This window comes from Ornithodoros turicata, chromosome 1 (genome assembly GCF_037126465.1).
Source record: "Ornithodoros turicata isolate Travis chromosome 1, ASM3712646v1, whole genome shotgun sequence".
In the NCBI taxonomy this organism is placed as follows: Eukaryota; Metazoa; Arthropoda; class Arachnida; order Ixodida; family Argasidae; genus Ornithodoros; species Ornithodoros turicata.
Window position 1 is genome coordinate 128980007 of NC_088201.1, and position 16639 is coordinate 128996645.

At 46.5% G+C, this 16639-nt stretch overlaps 1 protein-coding gene and 1 long non-coding RNA gene across 2 annotated transcripts in view; both read right to left on the bottom strand.

The window, feature by feature from the left end:
* Nucleotides 1-14994, bottom strand: part of LOC135385297 (venom metalloproteinase antarease-like TserMP_B) — a 39781-nt gene extending 24787 nt beyond the window's left edge. The window contains exons 1-2 of the mRNA XM_064614528.1: nt 14871-14994; nt 8850-8902 (exon numbers count right to left, since the gene is read on the bottom strand). Of these exons, the coding sequence (XP_064470598.1) occupies nt 8850-8895 (46 nt within the window). The 5' untranslated portion in view covers nt 8896-8902; nt 14871-14994. The remainder of the gene's footprint in view (nt 1-8849; nt 8903-14870) is intronic.
* Nucleotides 4221-4760, bottom strand: LOC135368887 (uncharacterized). The gene is made up of 3 exons (XR_010414890.1): nt 4553-4760; nt 4441-4491; nt 4221-4354 (listed from the first exon to the last, which is right to left on the bottom strand). It is a non-coding gene; the product is annotated as an uncharacterized LOC135368887 (long non-coding RNA).
* Nucleotides 14995-16639: the final 1645 nt, after the last annotated feature.

A 16639-nucleotide genomic window follows, 5' to 3' on the forward strand; every position in this document is an offset into this window, starting at 1 on the left:
ATTCGTCCGCACGACGCATTTTCGTTCGTCTTCGCTCTGATTCCCACACTCTCAGAAAGAAACCGGATACCAAGGGTTAAAAAACGATGCGTTTTTCAACGCATATTTTATGTGTCAGGCGCTTACCCATAGAAGCACTGACGGATAAAAAGGGCAAAAAAAAAAAAAATGAAGCGTCCTTGACCGTGCTTTAAGAGGTGTAGCGTGACGGATACCCCATCTGTCACCGCATAACCTTGACTTTTCGCTTTTTCACCCCCCCCCCTTTACACACTCTCTCCCGTACGTTCTAGGTATAAAAACGGTTCTCGTCCAGAACGGGGCGGTCGTCGGGTCCCGCGAAATTTAAATAATTTGCAGCGAAAAGTCCGTTTTTTGCAAAGGAAAAAGACGCGTCTTTAGTCACAAATTATCTAAATTTCGTGGGACTTGACGGACGCGACCTTTCGGACGATCATCGTTTTTGCTCATAACTCGAGACACGAACGAGTCCGACGCAGTTGTGTTGGACCCGTCAGGTGGACCGCCGCGGGAACGTAAGATTCCTGCGAGCGTGTGCTCTGTAGACTTTTAACAAGCACTATATAACATCGGAGGCTGAACAATAACGATAAACAAGGCAAGGTTATCACAAAACGTTTTTAATGCAGGCAGATGTACAATTTGGCATAATTTTTTTCCTAAAATAGTTGAAAGCATCTGGCATGAGCTTTCTACACTGAGTGACGAAATACTTGATCACAGACTGAATGACTCACTGCAAGTGAATACACAGAAAAATAACTGCAATCGTGCAGTGTTGCAGATAGGAACTTTCATGGCTCATGTATCACAGAGTAACGCATAATACAGGGTAATGCACAGGTAAAGTACTTGTGTGTCCCAAACAGAGAGCTTTGATATTTTTTACTGCACGCTAACACAAACAACTAGTAACGAGAAAAATAAAACAAAGCTGATAGAACGCGAGGGCCTGGGTGATAGATGGAAACACATCGGCTGTACAGTATCATAGTTACTTGCTTGTATGTAAATAAGCATCACAAAGTAACCTTCAGAGATTAAACAAAAAGCAAAAAGCCATTAGAATGCCAGGTTTTGGGTGATAGATGAGAACACACGGGCTGTGCAGTATCACAGTTACTTGCTTGCATACAAATAAATGTAACAGACTAACCTTCAGAAATGAGACAAAAAACAAAATGCTGTTAGAATGCCAGGTTCTGGGTGACAGATGAGAACACATGGGCTGCGCAGTATCACGTTTACTATAGTGGGGTGCAGACTTACCTTAAACAATTAGGCTTACCGAGTCTTGTTCTCAAGCAAGATCAGAGCCACCCTTGCCCGTTTGGTAAATGTGCATTGAACAAAACCCTGAAATCGGTCACCGAGAAAGGTATCGTTCAATGAACATTTACCAATGGTGTCTAGGATAGCTCTGATCTGGCTCAAGAACGAGACTAATTTTCCGTGCATGATTAAGATAGGTCTGTGCCCCACTGTAGCTTGCGTGTAAATAAATACGGAGCGCACGAGATTCAGAGCAAACAGCTTTTGAGCAACAAACAAAAAATTGTGTCAGTAGACAGGCACATGTATGGAAGACATCATATCACAGGGTACTGCCTGCTAAAAGACTACTTGCATGGCCCAGTAGGAGGGGTCCATAAATAAAAAGGCAATTAAATGACTGCAACAGAACGTTGTGTGTTGAGAAATAAAATCACTAAACATTAAACACGAACTAAACGTCACTAAACACAATGTTGCTTTCAAGGAGATACTAAATGGAACATGAGTTAAGACATGAGTTGACAGCTGTGGGTGTATTGGGGGGGGGGGGGTAGAGCATGCCCACATTAGTAGCACTGGACTACGATAGCCATCCTTCATTTTAAGACTCTCCAACCCTTAACAACAATAAATATGACACTGACCAGACCCTCGTGAGCACTGCTGCTAGATGCATCCCCCTTTTCTTTTTTCGTCTTTACTTTGTGTCGGAGCATGCATCAATTAAATTTTGAAGCCGCTTACTACGGTAGCATTTTTCAAATGCTGGACCTCTCTTCACGACAAAGACCTGAAGGAATCCAAGTAGCTGTCCATATGCAGATGGGTACGTAATGCCCCTGATGTAGTAATGACTAGCAACAAAATCAGAGCTTCACCCTGATATGTGAAATCCGGCAGAGTGACTTTCTGGATTCCGTCCGTCGTTGGCGAAGTGACTACCTTGTCTGTTTCACCCAGAAAGATGTTTGGCCCCGGGAGTTTCGGAGTTTCGTCTGGCACATCAGCCTGGAAATGACAGATGTAGACAAATTATTAAATACTCCATACCAAGGCAACCTAATTTGTCTTACAAGTGTCCGCGCGAACTGCTTGACAGCTCTTGGCTCGAGATACGCATCAATGCCAGCAAATGTTGCAGACGTCTTGTTGCTGGGGCGTTCAAACTTGCGGAGAAGGCCTGCCAGGATGCACTTCATCTCATAGCGTTGTCGTCCAAACCATAGTTCAGCCTCATGCATGAGCTAGTCCAAATGAAAATTTGAGCAAGTCATTAATATTTTATCACGAGCTGTTAACTCTCTCAAGGTTCAGCACTGACCCAAGAATAATGTACAACAATAATGTACAACTCCTCTCGGAGTTAATAATAACGCGGGGTTTCGTCCCCAAGCAGGGTCAGGGACAGCCCGGCAGAAATTCGGGAATGTGTTCAACAGAACCCTCTGGCGAGACAATTCCTAATGTTCTGCTCAACTAACATTGGCCTTGGGGGCCAATAAAGTGTCCCTGATCTTGCTTGGGGACGAAACCTCGTGTTATTATTAATTCCGGGAGGAGTGCTACACTGCATTTAAGTGGGGCAACCAATGTGACAAGCTGCCTTATTATCCAAACCGTGATAGGCTGATGCAGCCACCCTATATAGTTAACCATTGAAGAAACAGTGATGGAAAGATGCTCACACATTCCTCGTGCAGGACGTAAACTGGCAAACGTTCAATAGGACCATCTTCACGTTGGCCTAGTGTGGCTGTTGGAAGTTGTTTGGTTCTTGCAACATTGAGTAGCCTGATGTCCTGTACAGGATCAGCATCAAAACATCATCAGCAACAACATCAGCATCAGAACAGAATCACATTTTTTCACAGGCATTTCGTGAAATGCCTGCTCGTGTCGGGCATTTTGGAAAATGCCCGAATGCAACAGTGGTCAGGCTTTTTTTTTTCCTTGTACGAAACGGAACGGTGGACGCGGTTGGTTACAGTATGGTTGGTCTTTATAGAACAACAGCACTCACGGCCGTGGCCGGGGTAGATGTTACAGGCGAACTTCCCCCCCCCCCCCCCCCGAAAAAGCCTAACCTACCCTTACAAAAGTTGGCTTCCTCTCTGTCTAGTATGTATTCACTGCTACTTTCTACCTACAAGCTACGATTTTTCTACCTAGTGCTGCTTTCTTCTTTCTATACACGAGATGTATAAGCATTTTATACATGCATTCTACAGCCACATGAATGTACACAACTTTTCGAGGAGTTGTGTATATACATGGATCATTTATGGCGAGTGAGAGAGGGAAACGCGCGATTCCTGTCTGTTGTCGCATATCTGTAACCGGTCTGGAGCAAAGACTTCATTCACATAACCTCCTTCACCTTCTAACAAAGCGGTCATTCATTTCGGTTGTAACAGACTGAACGGAACCTTTCTTCCCCCCGCGCAGTTGACCCACAAATCGCATGAACCTTTGACACCTGACCCTTTAAATACCATGCCAATGATGAGTTTGCGCTCATCATTGGTTGGAAAGAAACATAAAATTGGAAAATTGGAAGAGACATAAAATTTCCACGCTTTTGTTTGTGACACTTTAGGTGCAACTGGTACCGCGTCCACATTTTGGTGGCAAAGCTACACTGTGGACAATGTAAACGCCTTACTGAGGCACTGGGTCTGGGCACAGGAGGCTCATCTTGTGCAGGGGCCCCGGCATTTGCGTCTTGCTCGTGGCAGCTCTCTGCAAGAATTACAAATGTGAGAAGTACGATATTAGAATTCAGAGAACAGACAAGGGCAACATACCAACATCATCAACAGCTGAGACTACATCTGGTTCCTTCGCAGCTGACATACTGCCTGTACAGTAAAGCAAGTATTGGCAAGAAGAAACCACACTGCAGGGAGCAACTTACACACAGGCTGCACCGATTGGGTGTGAGGACCAAGTGAGGAATAACATAAGTCTGGGAGATAAGTTGGGGGAGGCCCAAGCACTGCGGCAGGTACAAAGATAGGTGGGTGCGGAAATGCCTGCAAGATGATGTCCTCTCCAGCTCCTGAGGACGGACAAGACAGAAGACTTCTTTTTCATTATCACAAACTACGTACAGAAAGCTGTGATGTCAACAGGAATGGTACTTACTGCTCCAAGCTTGCTGGCCTGAGACAGCATGAAGGTCTTTAGCTGGGCTACCTGCGAGAGAGAATTGGTTTAATATATTTACACTGCAAGCAACGCGTACGTGACTACTTACCTTGACTACTCTCTTTCTGGAAGGCCGTAGGAAATGGACCAAAACGACGGCTTTCTGGTACACACAGAGAGACATGTTAATACATTTGCATAGCCTGCGTACCTGTGTACTGCGAATCTCCTCATTTCATTAGCAAAGACAGAGATGTTTATTCAACTGCTGTAATTTTGCAAACAGGCAGCTGAAAAATGCTATGGCAGAGGAAGAATTGACTAAAAAAAAAAAAAAAACTTACCAGCGTGCTGCTTTTTTACGTGGGCTTGCGACGTGCCTGTACCGCTAGCGTCTCGAAGACGCCCTGTTGCATAGTGGAAACAGAATTTCACATATGTCACTGATGATGACTGGCAGTATGAAATAAACGCACGAAACCGCCAAAAGTCTGGCAGCAGCGAGAGCCACGCGGTAAGTAAAATGCAACAAAACAGGCGACGTACCCATAGCGCCGTGAGCCGCTGGTGGATGGCCGCACATAATGAACCAACCAGGAGGGCATTGCGAATAAGAAAAAGCATCTGAAGGCCGCAAGTAACCAGGACAATCGCAGGCGTTCTGACAGCCCGGGGTCTTACGAACCCGGGAGCGTCATATTGCATCGTTTGTGAACTACGGCTTGGGATATGGTCGTCTGCGATCTCGATTTCATGATTCAACGACGTCCTTTGGTCCCTCACGCAAGATGCTGCTTAAAACGAGTAGTAAACGGGAACAATGACGATTGATTTGATACACCAGTCCAATACTCGTTTCGCGCGTTATTCCAGGGTCTAGACTAGAGCCCTGCACCATCTGCAGATGGAAGCGGATATCCGCGGTATCCGCAAGATACTTGCGGATTCGGATGAAAATTCAGAACTTTCTGCGGTGTGCGGATCGGATGCGGATGGCGCGAGGTCGGATGCGAATCGGATGCGGATACGAAGGCAGCGGATCGGTAGCGGATCGGATGCGGATATACCGCCTGCTGTAATTTTTCCACCAGCAATTTATTTGTATTGCGCTGCGACAGCGAGCGCATGCTCGGGTTCACCTTTGACCTTGCACGGCCAAGACGGGAGAGAAGGCATTCTGGCGTCTCGAACCGCGCGAGCACCGACGAGGTAGCGTTCCACGCGTTCCAGAAGTCTCTCCATAACGCGTTTGTTGAAAGGTTTACCTTTAGTTGTCGTCGTGAGTCGTTCCGTGACAGCATGGAGGCATCCGAAATTATACCAATATATGCTTCCGGCGGTCTTTACGCGTCCTTCGAAACGTGCGGATTTTGCGGATCGGATGCGGATGGTGCGTTTTGGTCAGCGGCTCGGATGCGAATGTAAACTGTTGTGTGTGCTGCGGATGCGGATAACGGTTGCGCGGATGTGGGTCGGATGCGGATGCCAAAAATCTCATCCGCGCAGGGCTCTAGTCTAGACCCCGTGTGCATGATGTGGAAAATAGAATGAAGGTTTGAGACAGCGGTGTCGAAAGCATATACGTGTTTGGCGACCTGTTCTGTTCAAAATCGAGATTACTGCACTGGAAGTCATTACAACCACTAAATAAATAATTAATTTGGGGTTCACGTCGCGAGACAACTACGATTATGAGCGACGCCACAGTAGTCGGTCTGTCGATTAACTTTGCCAACCTGAGGGTTCTTTAACGTGCGTGAAATCTCCCACACGGCTTCACGACCCATCTGGGGTCGGCGTGCGTAAGCAATTCTTACCCGCCACCGAATTGCGAGCCTCCTCAGCCGGGATCGAACCCGCGACTTTGAGATTGGAAGACCAACACGCTACCAATCAAGTCACCGAGGCGGTTATTACAAATAACCACTGACGTCTGCGGATGAACGCTCCTGCCGAAATTTTTCAGTCGTTTCCACAGTTCTCTGCTGGGAATTTCCGATGCACGACAGCGCTCAGCTCATCGTTTGCAACAGTTAACCTGGCGATGAAATAGTCCATCAAGTCTGAGCTAAGCGTCGCCTGTCAGCAACCACGTCGCTGTTTATTTTATTTTTGCTTCTTCTCCTGCTTCCTTAGCCCAGGATCCGTTTTGTAAACCGGCGGAGCTAGACGGGCGTTTATTCTTGGTGAAACACGCTCATCTTGATCTTCCGTCAGCGTCTCCGATTTGCTCAAATTTAAACACGCGAAAAACCACGATGCGTTCAAATGACATTAGATTATTTCTGTGACGACTGTGTGCGAAAAGACAAAGTGACATTTTTATTTTATGAGACGCAGATCGGTAAACATAAAAGGGTGAGCGCGTCGAGACACGGCCTTGCTTTATCAGTCATCAGGAAAAGATTAACCATCAAAATAAGAGTAAAGGAACGGGGCTTCGCAATTTACTCTTAAAACACAAGCCTTCGGGTCAAGGTCGAGCCCAATGACGGATAGTACACGTTAAACGAAGCATTACTGATACACCGTCCTGGCGCCGCACTGGAACATGCCCTTATTATGCGTAAAACAGCGCGTAAGCGTAAATTTATGAGTTGTCTTTCTGAGAGTGCAGTGGTCCTGATCACCGGCAGGCTGGACACGACTGAGGGACGGAGACAACGAACTTTGAGCTTCATGCACGAACGTTGATGCGTGAATTAGAGATTGCCTAGATTGCACTTTACACCTAGCAGACTAGACTTGCAAGCCTAGATTGCACTTTATACCTGGATTACACAAGCAAGTAGGCATGTTTTTCAGGCAAGCCAATTTCGGTTGTTGGATTTTTTTTTTACATTGTATTTTCTCTTAGGTTACGTCCAGGCAATGTCGTAAATGGGTGAGTCAATCATCTTCTGTGGTTGGTGTTACATTCTGCGAAAGAAACGGAAGTTGGGGAAGAACAGCAATCCAAAGGTGTGGAAAAGATAAGGAAGCGTGACCACACAGCAGCTGCAATGGTGAAGGAGAGATGCAGTGGTCAGGGTTCATCCATATACGTTGTGTGCCCCGTGTGTTCGGCGTTTGTGCATCATGACAATGCACGCTCGCGATGGACAAGCATCACCCGTGAAATGGATGTAATTTTCGCATAAAGGTATTTGTTTGTGATATTTATCGTACAGCGTAGCTTCCTGGGGCTGTTAATATATCGTAGAGGAGGGGAACAACCCCGACGGGTAGGCCTAAATCGCTGCGCGTTATCCGTTTCATGTACCGCATGTGAGGGTGCGTGTACCTCTTAAATTTAAGAGGTACATTTTTTTTTAAATGGCCTCTTGGCCAAGCGGTACTTAACCGTTACATATGCGTCACCTGGTTTAGAGTGTGGTGTTTGCGACATTAGCACCGAATACGAAAACACCGAGAAGGTAACATCTACGCACCGTGCACACGTGTACCTGATTATGATGATTGATGATGATTCGGAGTTTAATGGCGCAAAGGCATGTACCTCACAATGTATCTTGCGCTACGGCTGCAAGTCCTGTTGCTGCTGTCAGTGGTGACTATTTCCTCTATCCAAAGCAAAGCGTGGCTTAGAATTCTTCCAATTCGCCACTTGGTCAACCCTACTGGCAGTAGCATACGGCGTAACTGATCCACAGCAAGCGGCATTAATTCTGTAACTTCTCTTTCTTCTAATTCTCTTTTATTAGAGAGTTCTTGTATATTTCATGTTATAGCCTTCGCGTACGTAAGGGATAGCGTTGTTTGTTACGCGCACGCGCGAAACAGAAAGAGAGCTTCGCGCAGCGCGTATAACAACCACGATATCCATTAAGTACAAGAAGCTGACAGAGTACGATATACTAAAACTATTTTCCCTCTATGGGCACGTTCTCTTTACATGCAATGCGCATCGATCGTCTCCATCCACCTCTGTTTAGTGGATTGAATCCGGATTCGATGCGACAACCATAGTTCGGTGTTTCGAGCCTTCGAAACTCACGATCACCATCATCTACTCTTGGGTGAGTTCCGACCCGGCTACGAACTCACGTGAGGGTCGACATGGCGTATCGGTGAGCCCGATCATGCCGCATTATTAGTGCACTCACCGGATTACATCACACTTGTAAACAAAGGAGGTGTGACATTATCTGGTGAGCGCGTTCTAATCCTGCATGACCGAGCTCACCGATACGCCATGTCGATCTTCACGTGAGTTCGTAGCAGAGCCCGAACTCACGCCTTATCAGATGATTGTGATCGTGAGTTTCGAAGGCCCGAAACGCCGAGCTATGTCGACAACTGAACGCCTCTGTCGTACACACGATGGTAACCACTATAGCGTTTCTCACTCCTCTAAGTTGCGTGCCCTCTTTGTTCCTTTCTGTTGCCTTAAAGCTTCCACTTACCGGCTACGCTCGTACTCCATTCGCCGTTCCTTGGAAAAGAGGCCATATCCAATCTGCTCAAGGACAAAGCAGACGAGGGTTTCGTATTTCAAAGCGTAGTTTTGATGATTCACTTCATATAAACTACAATTCAGTTTTTCTAACACTATGCCACCGTGTCGAGTTCTTACCCCGTTGATATCGCTGGTTGTCGGAGTTACGTGCTCGAGGCCATTGCAATGGCGTGTAAAGTATCGCTATTAGAACTCGATTTGCATAAAATTGTGTCGCTAGGGGTGCTGGCTTAAAGACGGTGAACGGCCTACAATATGGGGGATCTACTATGTAGTAATAATAGAGAGCAGCCAATGAGGAAAGAAATACTCATTATCCTAGAGATGAGCCACAGCCAGTGCTGCCATTTTAGCGATTTTGCCGCTAGATCTAGCTCCGTTTGCTTTTTGCTCGATTTAGGGACTTGTTTCATATACCTGGTTTAGGGACTTTTTTTAGCGACTTGCTTCAGCAGATCATGAGATTTTTAGTGACAATGAAAATGTGAAACCGTCGATAAAAATTGGTTCATGCAGTATTGAAACTGACGTGATGTACTTATAAACAGTGGGAAGGACAGGGTCATCCGTTGTTTCCTTCCGCATCTCCCGCCACGTAATGGGTTGAAGACGCCGCTCGGTCATACAGATCGCGGTCGTGTCACTGCCATCGCTGCCTTGACTGGCCTTTGTTGCCGGCAGTCGTACACGGGAAGTGTAGCAGTTTCTTAGTTGTGAAACCCTTTTCACGGCGGTACCTTTTAACTGGAAGGTCTCGAGAAATCGCCGTGACTGTATCACAAAGCCTCTACTTCGGTTCCAGTTTCGGTGATTCAAAACAATTTTAAATAATGTAAAGCTAATGAAATCAGTTCTGACGTACTTAGGCATGGATACGTTGTGCCGGAAAGTGTCCTCAATTTTCTGCGTGTCCCGTCCGGCTTTTGTGTCTATTTTAGTAATATTTTTGTCCCGGTAATCCCAGCTCTACACATCGCCACTCACTTCACTGATCACAAGGCAGCACATGTCATTCTAAAGCAGTTGTACACGTATCAGCGATAAAACTGTCGGCATCCACAAACAACCGCTGCCGCTGAAATTCGCGTTACTCAACCGTACCCCTGCTGTAATTTATTGTGCGCACATAAACGCAAGCACAAACACACAACAGTCTCACGGGAACCATTTGTTAAGACGATTTCGTAATACGCCTTATGCATAAGTGCGCGTCATCTATGTGCGGAGATGGAGACTACGTTTACGCGCCATGCTTGAGTATAGCTGCCTGTGGTTTCGGTTTTCGCCACATCGCCTATCGCCAACAACGCGACATCCCGGGATGTTGACCGGCAACTCCCGATTACTTCTCGTGCCACTGTGCACCTAAAAGGGCAATATTGGCCCGAATACAGAGAAGGTAAATCCTCAGTTCGCTATTATTGCCTCTAAAATAAATAAAAGGCACATGACACGTTCACGGTCGGAACATCCTTAGATTGAGGTTGTTTGGCGTGTCACGGGACGGCTGTTTCTTTCAGAAATAGGTCTATACTAAACGCGAGCTACAGAGGGCTTCATTTATGTGCAGGAGTGCTGAATTTCCAGCGGAAGCGTGCTGCCAAACCAGCATTTAGAATATGATTAGGAAAATGAGCTTTGTGCACTGTCTCTATTTGTGGTACATGTCCGTTTGGGACATTGTTGCTATAATTGCTCTTAAAAAGGAGCTGTGTACCAAGCAGATAACCAAGTACGACACATCAGATTTCAGAGCAAATGTGCTCCTTCTGGTATGCTGTTGCCTTTGCATCACAAAGGAAACGGCATGACATGCGAGGAAATCGCCAAATCATCACAGAAAGTCTGGTTTTCTGTGTCTCCAAGAAAGGGGCTCTTTCTCTTTCTTTGTGGGAACAGTCAGCCCCACATGACTTCCATCTCAAAAAGTATGTATCCGTTCACCTTTTGTTGGCTTTCTGGTACCAAACAGCTATATCTGCGAGTATGAAAGTACATCTGATATTTTACTGAAGTTACACAAAAAGTGTCTAGCCACAGGTGCTCAAATTCTTTTTTATTCAGTTACTGAACAGGACCAGCAGCTAAGCAAAGAGTCCTGTAGTAAGATCATCCATCGCCACCCCATGTTGCACAAAGGCGCATTTAGGGACCCGCTACGTAGCTGCGTAACACACCGCATCAGAACACTCTGCTGTAAACTTCGGGCAAGTATTTGAGTATTCATATGTACAAAAGCGACAGAGTCCTAAAAGTGCGCAATTCGACTTGAGATCCAATCACGGAATTGCAGCTACGCCGAGCGTGCTTATGCGATGCTGTTTGCTCGTTGGAGAAGACGACAACGAAGTTGTCTGAAAGAAATGTTAGTATAACGTTAGCTTCGTGAGCTTGGCTGTGCATTCTCCCTGCTCGTCTGCCATCCTAAAAACCTTGAATCGCAAGTTTCCCGACTCCCAGCTGGTCCCGTTCCAGGAAATCGCACATAACACGACCGCCCGAATACTCAGACATGGCGCCGCCGCCAGCCGCCACCACGAGATGGCAGTACTTATGAATAAGGCGTATTGAGCCACCGTGCATTGCGCATGGGGTGATAGCCATAGCCTTGGGTGGAGACAAGAATAGTTAGGGCTTGATGATCAGTACGAAGAGTGAACAGTAAAAGTATAAACTTCAAGTACTACGAAGTGCAGACCGAAGAAGGACCTAGTGTAGTAAAGTGAGGTGGACCAATGTAGTGAAATGTTTCGGACGTAGAGCTTCCATAATAGCCTTCGTTGTTCACCTGGACGAATGTCCTCGTCGGAAACGCAGTGGCCGGTTGGCAAAGTGGTGTTACGGAAAGCTGGTTCCATTCGTGGCGTTTATATACATAGTATAGCCAACATTGAGAAACACAACTATACGTCCGTCCGGTATGAAGGTGAGAAGCACACTCTGTGACATTATACGAGACAGAACCCGAAACTCTCACAAGGAGAGAGAGAGAGAGAGAGAGGAGAGAACGGAGCGCCCGACTACACAAAACACGAAGCAGAGATCATTTTCGACATCGTTCCGAGTTCACCCCGGCGTGATGGGTATTGGGATCATGTACACAAACTCGGTGCGTAATGTATAGTTTTTCGTACGCAGTCCCCGAAGGGGCCTCACAAAACATCCTCCCGGCGCGAAATGATCGCTTGATTAGTGTCGATCATTTAGAAGTTCTAGTGGGCACATCAGTTGCATAGGTCGGCGGATAACCACACTTGGGCCAGCTTCGCAGTACATGACCGCACGTGTCCGTCTGGTAAGGTGTGCACTTTTAGCATTCTCGCGATCTTCCACATCTGCCGTGGAATCTTCTCGTCATACAGAACGACTAGGTCGCCCTCTTGTATCTTCGAAGTGGGCCTATTCGGTGCCAAATGCGCAGACCATGTTTGTAATATATATTTTCCCTGCCGATCCAGTGTCTGTGCGTGGTGTTTCCATCTCCGTGTGAGTTCCTGTCTGCCAAATGTTGGCACGTGAGGTACACTCGCTTCTGGTGCTGCTGCGAGTCGTCTTCCAATTAAGAACTGGCCAGGGGTTAAAGGTTCCGGTTCGTTGGTTTTGGAAGAGATGAAGGTCAGTGGGCGTGAATTTACGATCTCTTCGACTTCGCGTAGAACTGTCGTGATCCCCTCGAAGGAGAGAAGTGCTCTTCTAAGAACTTTCCGGAGACATTCTTTTGCAGAACGTACCATGCGCTCCCAAAATCCTGCCCACCATGCTGCCCTTTCCACTGTGTGCTTCCACTTTATGTTTTCTGTTGCGTAGAAGTCTTAAATTTCCGGGGCTCTAGGGCCTCTCACACCTTTTAGAGATCCCGAGAAACTTGTTTAAAGGAACCATGAAAGGATATTTGACAAGCCCACGATCATTTTTAATTTTTGTTCCCCTGTAGTAAAGCATTCACTCTGTGAACTATGAAGTTGTAAGTGGTTCAAATAGCGAAGATATTCTATATTAACAACGGGCGTGAACGGCATCTGCTATGGCACGCCTCCGAGGTGAACTGGTCGTGACATCATAGACAGAACATGTTGCCGATTCGTGGATGGGCTTTTGCGTGCAAACTGCAGAATTTGCAAACAAGCTTGCATGCTTCGCCATGAAATATGTTTTAATTTGACCTGGAGAGAAGATTTTATGTAAACGTTGACACAGAGTCCTACGACAAATGTAATATAGCCGTTGAGTGTCAGCATGGTTACCGGAGAACGTTTTCCTCTTTGTACTTCTTCGTCAGAACATACCTCCGTCGAGCTGGTGAGCACCGAACGATCCTTAGACGCTGTGTGTGTCGCATAACCTCTTCCTCCATTGCTCACAATTTGCCTTTCGCTATATTTTAAGTGATTTACGATTTAGATACACGACGTCGTTTTTGTCCAAACCGAAACCATGCGCCCACATGGTCCTGCCGGGTGTGTCGTCCTCGTCGTTCACAGTTGGCTGAGAGAATTGGATGGCGATGACGTAAGGCCGCTTCGAAGGCACGCCCACGCCCAGCCGTCACGCCCTGCTATTTTTGTTGCCCTGTTATTTTGAACCGTTTAAACCTTACATGTTTTCCTCTTTCACTTTGGCGTTCGCCGTTCCCAGCAGTTGTGGTTGTAAGTTATAACTGTGTCAGAGACGTTGCAGCTCGAATATGTGAAATTCGGTGTGGAAATAATTCATACTTTTAGGAAGGCTCTTCGGACTGAACGCATTTGGTAGTAGGCCCACCCACACGAACGCAAGAGATGCTTCTGGATACGGTAAGGCTTGACGTAAAGGCTGCATCACCGATAGTACATGGTACTTAGAGTGGTTGGTTGGGAATGACAGCGGCGAACGGGCTTGGTTGCGAGAAGATGTAGAACCTCAACGGAACATAGCCGAAAAACCGACCAAAGCTGTTGAACGGGAGCAATAGCCACCTTCTGTGCAAGTGCAACAAGAAGACCGCGAAGATGTGCTTGGGACGCGCAGAGGCCGGCGACGGAGTGCGCGGTGTGACTGCACCTATGTCGCACGATGCGGGAAAACCAGGCATATCGAGACCCCGATCCGGCATCTTCAACAAGTCCTCGACGGCAGAGTGTGCGGCTGCTTGCAGGATCATTCGCATCTCACGGGGAAGGTACTGCAAGAGCTACACATTGAGAACGAAATCATTGATGGCGACAGGCCTCATAAGCTCGCGCAAACGTCGCAACACACTATAGGAGGAAGTGGTGGTGGTGGCGTGCTATTTCCGAGCGATCTACCTGCCTGCCGACAGGCCGACGGTCTCATCTCATGAAAGATGTTGCTGAGAATGACATTGCTCAGAGATAAACATCATAAGCTGTCCCAGAAAGCCATACGATATCTCGTGGTGGGGATGACTAAGATCGTTTACTTCCGCATCAGCCTCAGGTGACAAATAAATGAGAAAGCCTCAAAATAATGCAACGTCCTTCAGATTGTATGTCAGTTAGGGCGAACCATGACTGGGGATCCGACGGCGAGTAGCATGACAACAACGGGAAGGTTTTATTGTCAACTGTAGGATGGGATGTAGAGCGAAGCGATTATCGTTCTAGGGAAGATGGCGTCGGGCAGTGTTCCTCTCGAGCCATCAATCCCCAAATTGTAGAGCTGGTTTTAATGATAGACTAATGTGCGCGCACGAAAAACGAAACTTCGGGCATGAATGGCAGAGACTGCGTGCCATGAGAGATTATGATAGCTACGATGCGGCTGGGTATGCAGAAGGTTTGTACTTTATTATTAGGCAGTACATAACTTTGAAACTAATCCGGAATCTCCCGAACTATCGTCAGTGTCAGTTTGCCAACGGTAAAGCCACTTTTATCCCAAGGATGTGCGAACTGGTGATTCAAAGTTCGCGGTTTATCCGTGTGGTGGGGACATTTTACGTGTACGGAATGACAGACAAGATACGTACCCTGTCAATAAGATTGCAATGTCTTCTGTTCTTCCAGTTACTCTGTCTTGTTGCCGGAATCTGTCCAACGTCCTTGAATCGTCCAGGTAGGTCTGACCGGCTCTAACGGTTTCTGACACAAGATCCGAATTCCCTTTCTATTACAAAATGGAAAATGATTGTAATCAGCAAAAACATAATGCAAAAAGTGTCATGCAAAAATTGTCATGCTCAGTGTCATATCGCCATTAATTAACAAACAATTAATGTGCAGTAATGCGTGAAACCCCACGATATGATTTCGGAAGAAGTGTATCGCTGATAAGCTATACCGGTTGTGTTGGGAAGTGGCCCTTATTTCATTTCGATCTATTTACTATACAGGAAAATCCTGGGAGACGGAACGTCATGGGGGGAGTGGGGAGAGTATGCACAAAAACTCAAGTTCGCATACAATAACAAAGTCAATGTTATTAAGAGTATTCGCGTTTTTCGCCAGATCGACGACACAACTCGGCACTAGCCGATCCAGGTTCCCACGGCCAACCCCGCGTTCACCTGCGGAGTACTTGCTGCTTTTCGCGTGGGTCACTGAGCTGCACCTGTATTTTGCTGCTGAAATCATGGATGAAGGAACCAGTTCAGACAATGGCCATCAAAACAAACCAAACGACTTGTGTTCTGTCCCACAATGCGACTCTGCGCGCCGAGGGAACCAGGAGTTTGTCCTTCCGCGATTTCTTCTTTCCACACAACGAATACCGCCTACTTTGACACATCCTCGGAAGAGATGGATTGAGCGATCCAAAAGAAGCAATCCTGTTACATCGGCAATGATTGTGTGTGTGTGTGTGTGTGTGTGGCAGAGGTCGGTACTGCCTACATATGTGATGAACGTTCTTTCTTTCCTTTCTTTTTTCTGAAGCACTCTTCTGTGCAGCTGACGTCAGGAAGAGAAGCAAACCCTTGTCTAGGCAAAACAACACAAGTTTGTTTCAAAGTTCAGTAGCCATTATGTGTAAGAAAGCGCAAGGGAAAGCGCGAAAACGTAGACCCAGTCAGTTTTGGAACTGTGCATATGAATCAGCGCGTCAAATCACTTGGGAAAGAATGCAGAAATAATGTGACGTTTCGTTAAGGGCTCCGCAAAACATGCTAACCAGCAGCACACTGACGTCGCAACACCCTGTAAATTCCAAACTACATTCCTATCTGCGCTACAGACTTAGAAGATGTCATCTGTAAGACAGCATCACGAGAGCTGTCGTGTGCTTGCATGTCTCTGACATTCTTGCAGAGCATGGCACTTGCTGTTTGCTATTTCGGCGTGGTAAGAAGTAAACGTGAAATTCGCCTTTACGGAGTGTGTTTGATCAAACACGACGGAACTTCGGAAATAATACGCGAACTATGGTCTTCTCGTTGGAAACTTCGGTTACGCCGGCGAGAAATAAAACAGCAATATTTAATGCTCGTAAGCATTCAATGATTCGAGAATCAACATTGCAGTTCAGAAATCTGAAAATCGAAACTAAGCTACAACCTGTATACGTCCACCATATTGCAGTTTAGATGCGCCACCTACAGGTCATGCAAAGCGCGAGTAGGCGATATTGTGCGGCTCCGATAAGGCACTGAAGGAATGAGTGGAAGAAATATCCATTTTGAACGGAATACAGGTTGCAGCTTAGGTTGCCGTTTTACGTCGCGAGACAGCTGTGATGAATTGAAGAAATTGTGAGAACGAGACATGAACAGTGGAAGATAAAGATAAGAAGATAAAAAGAAGA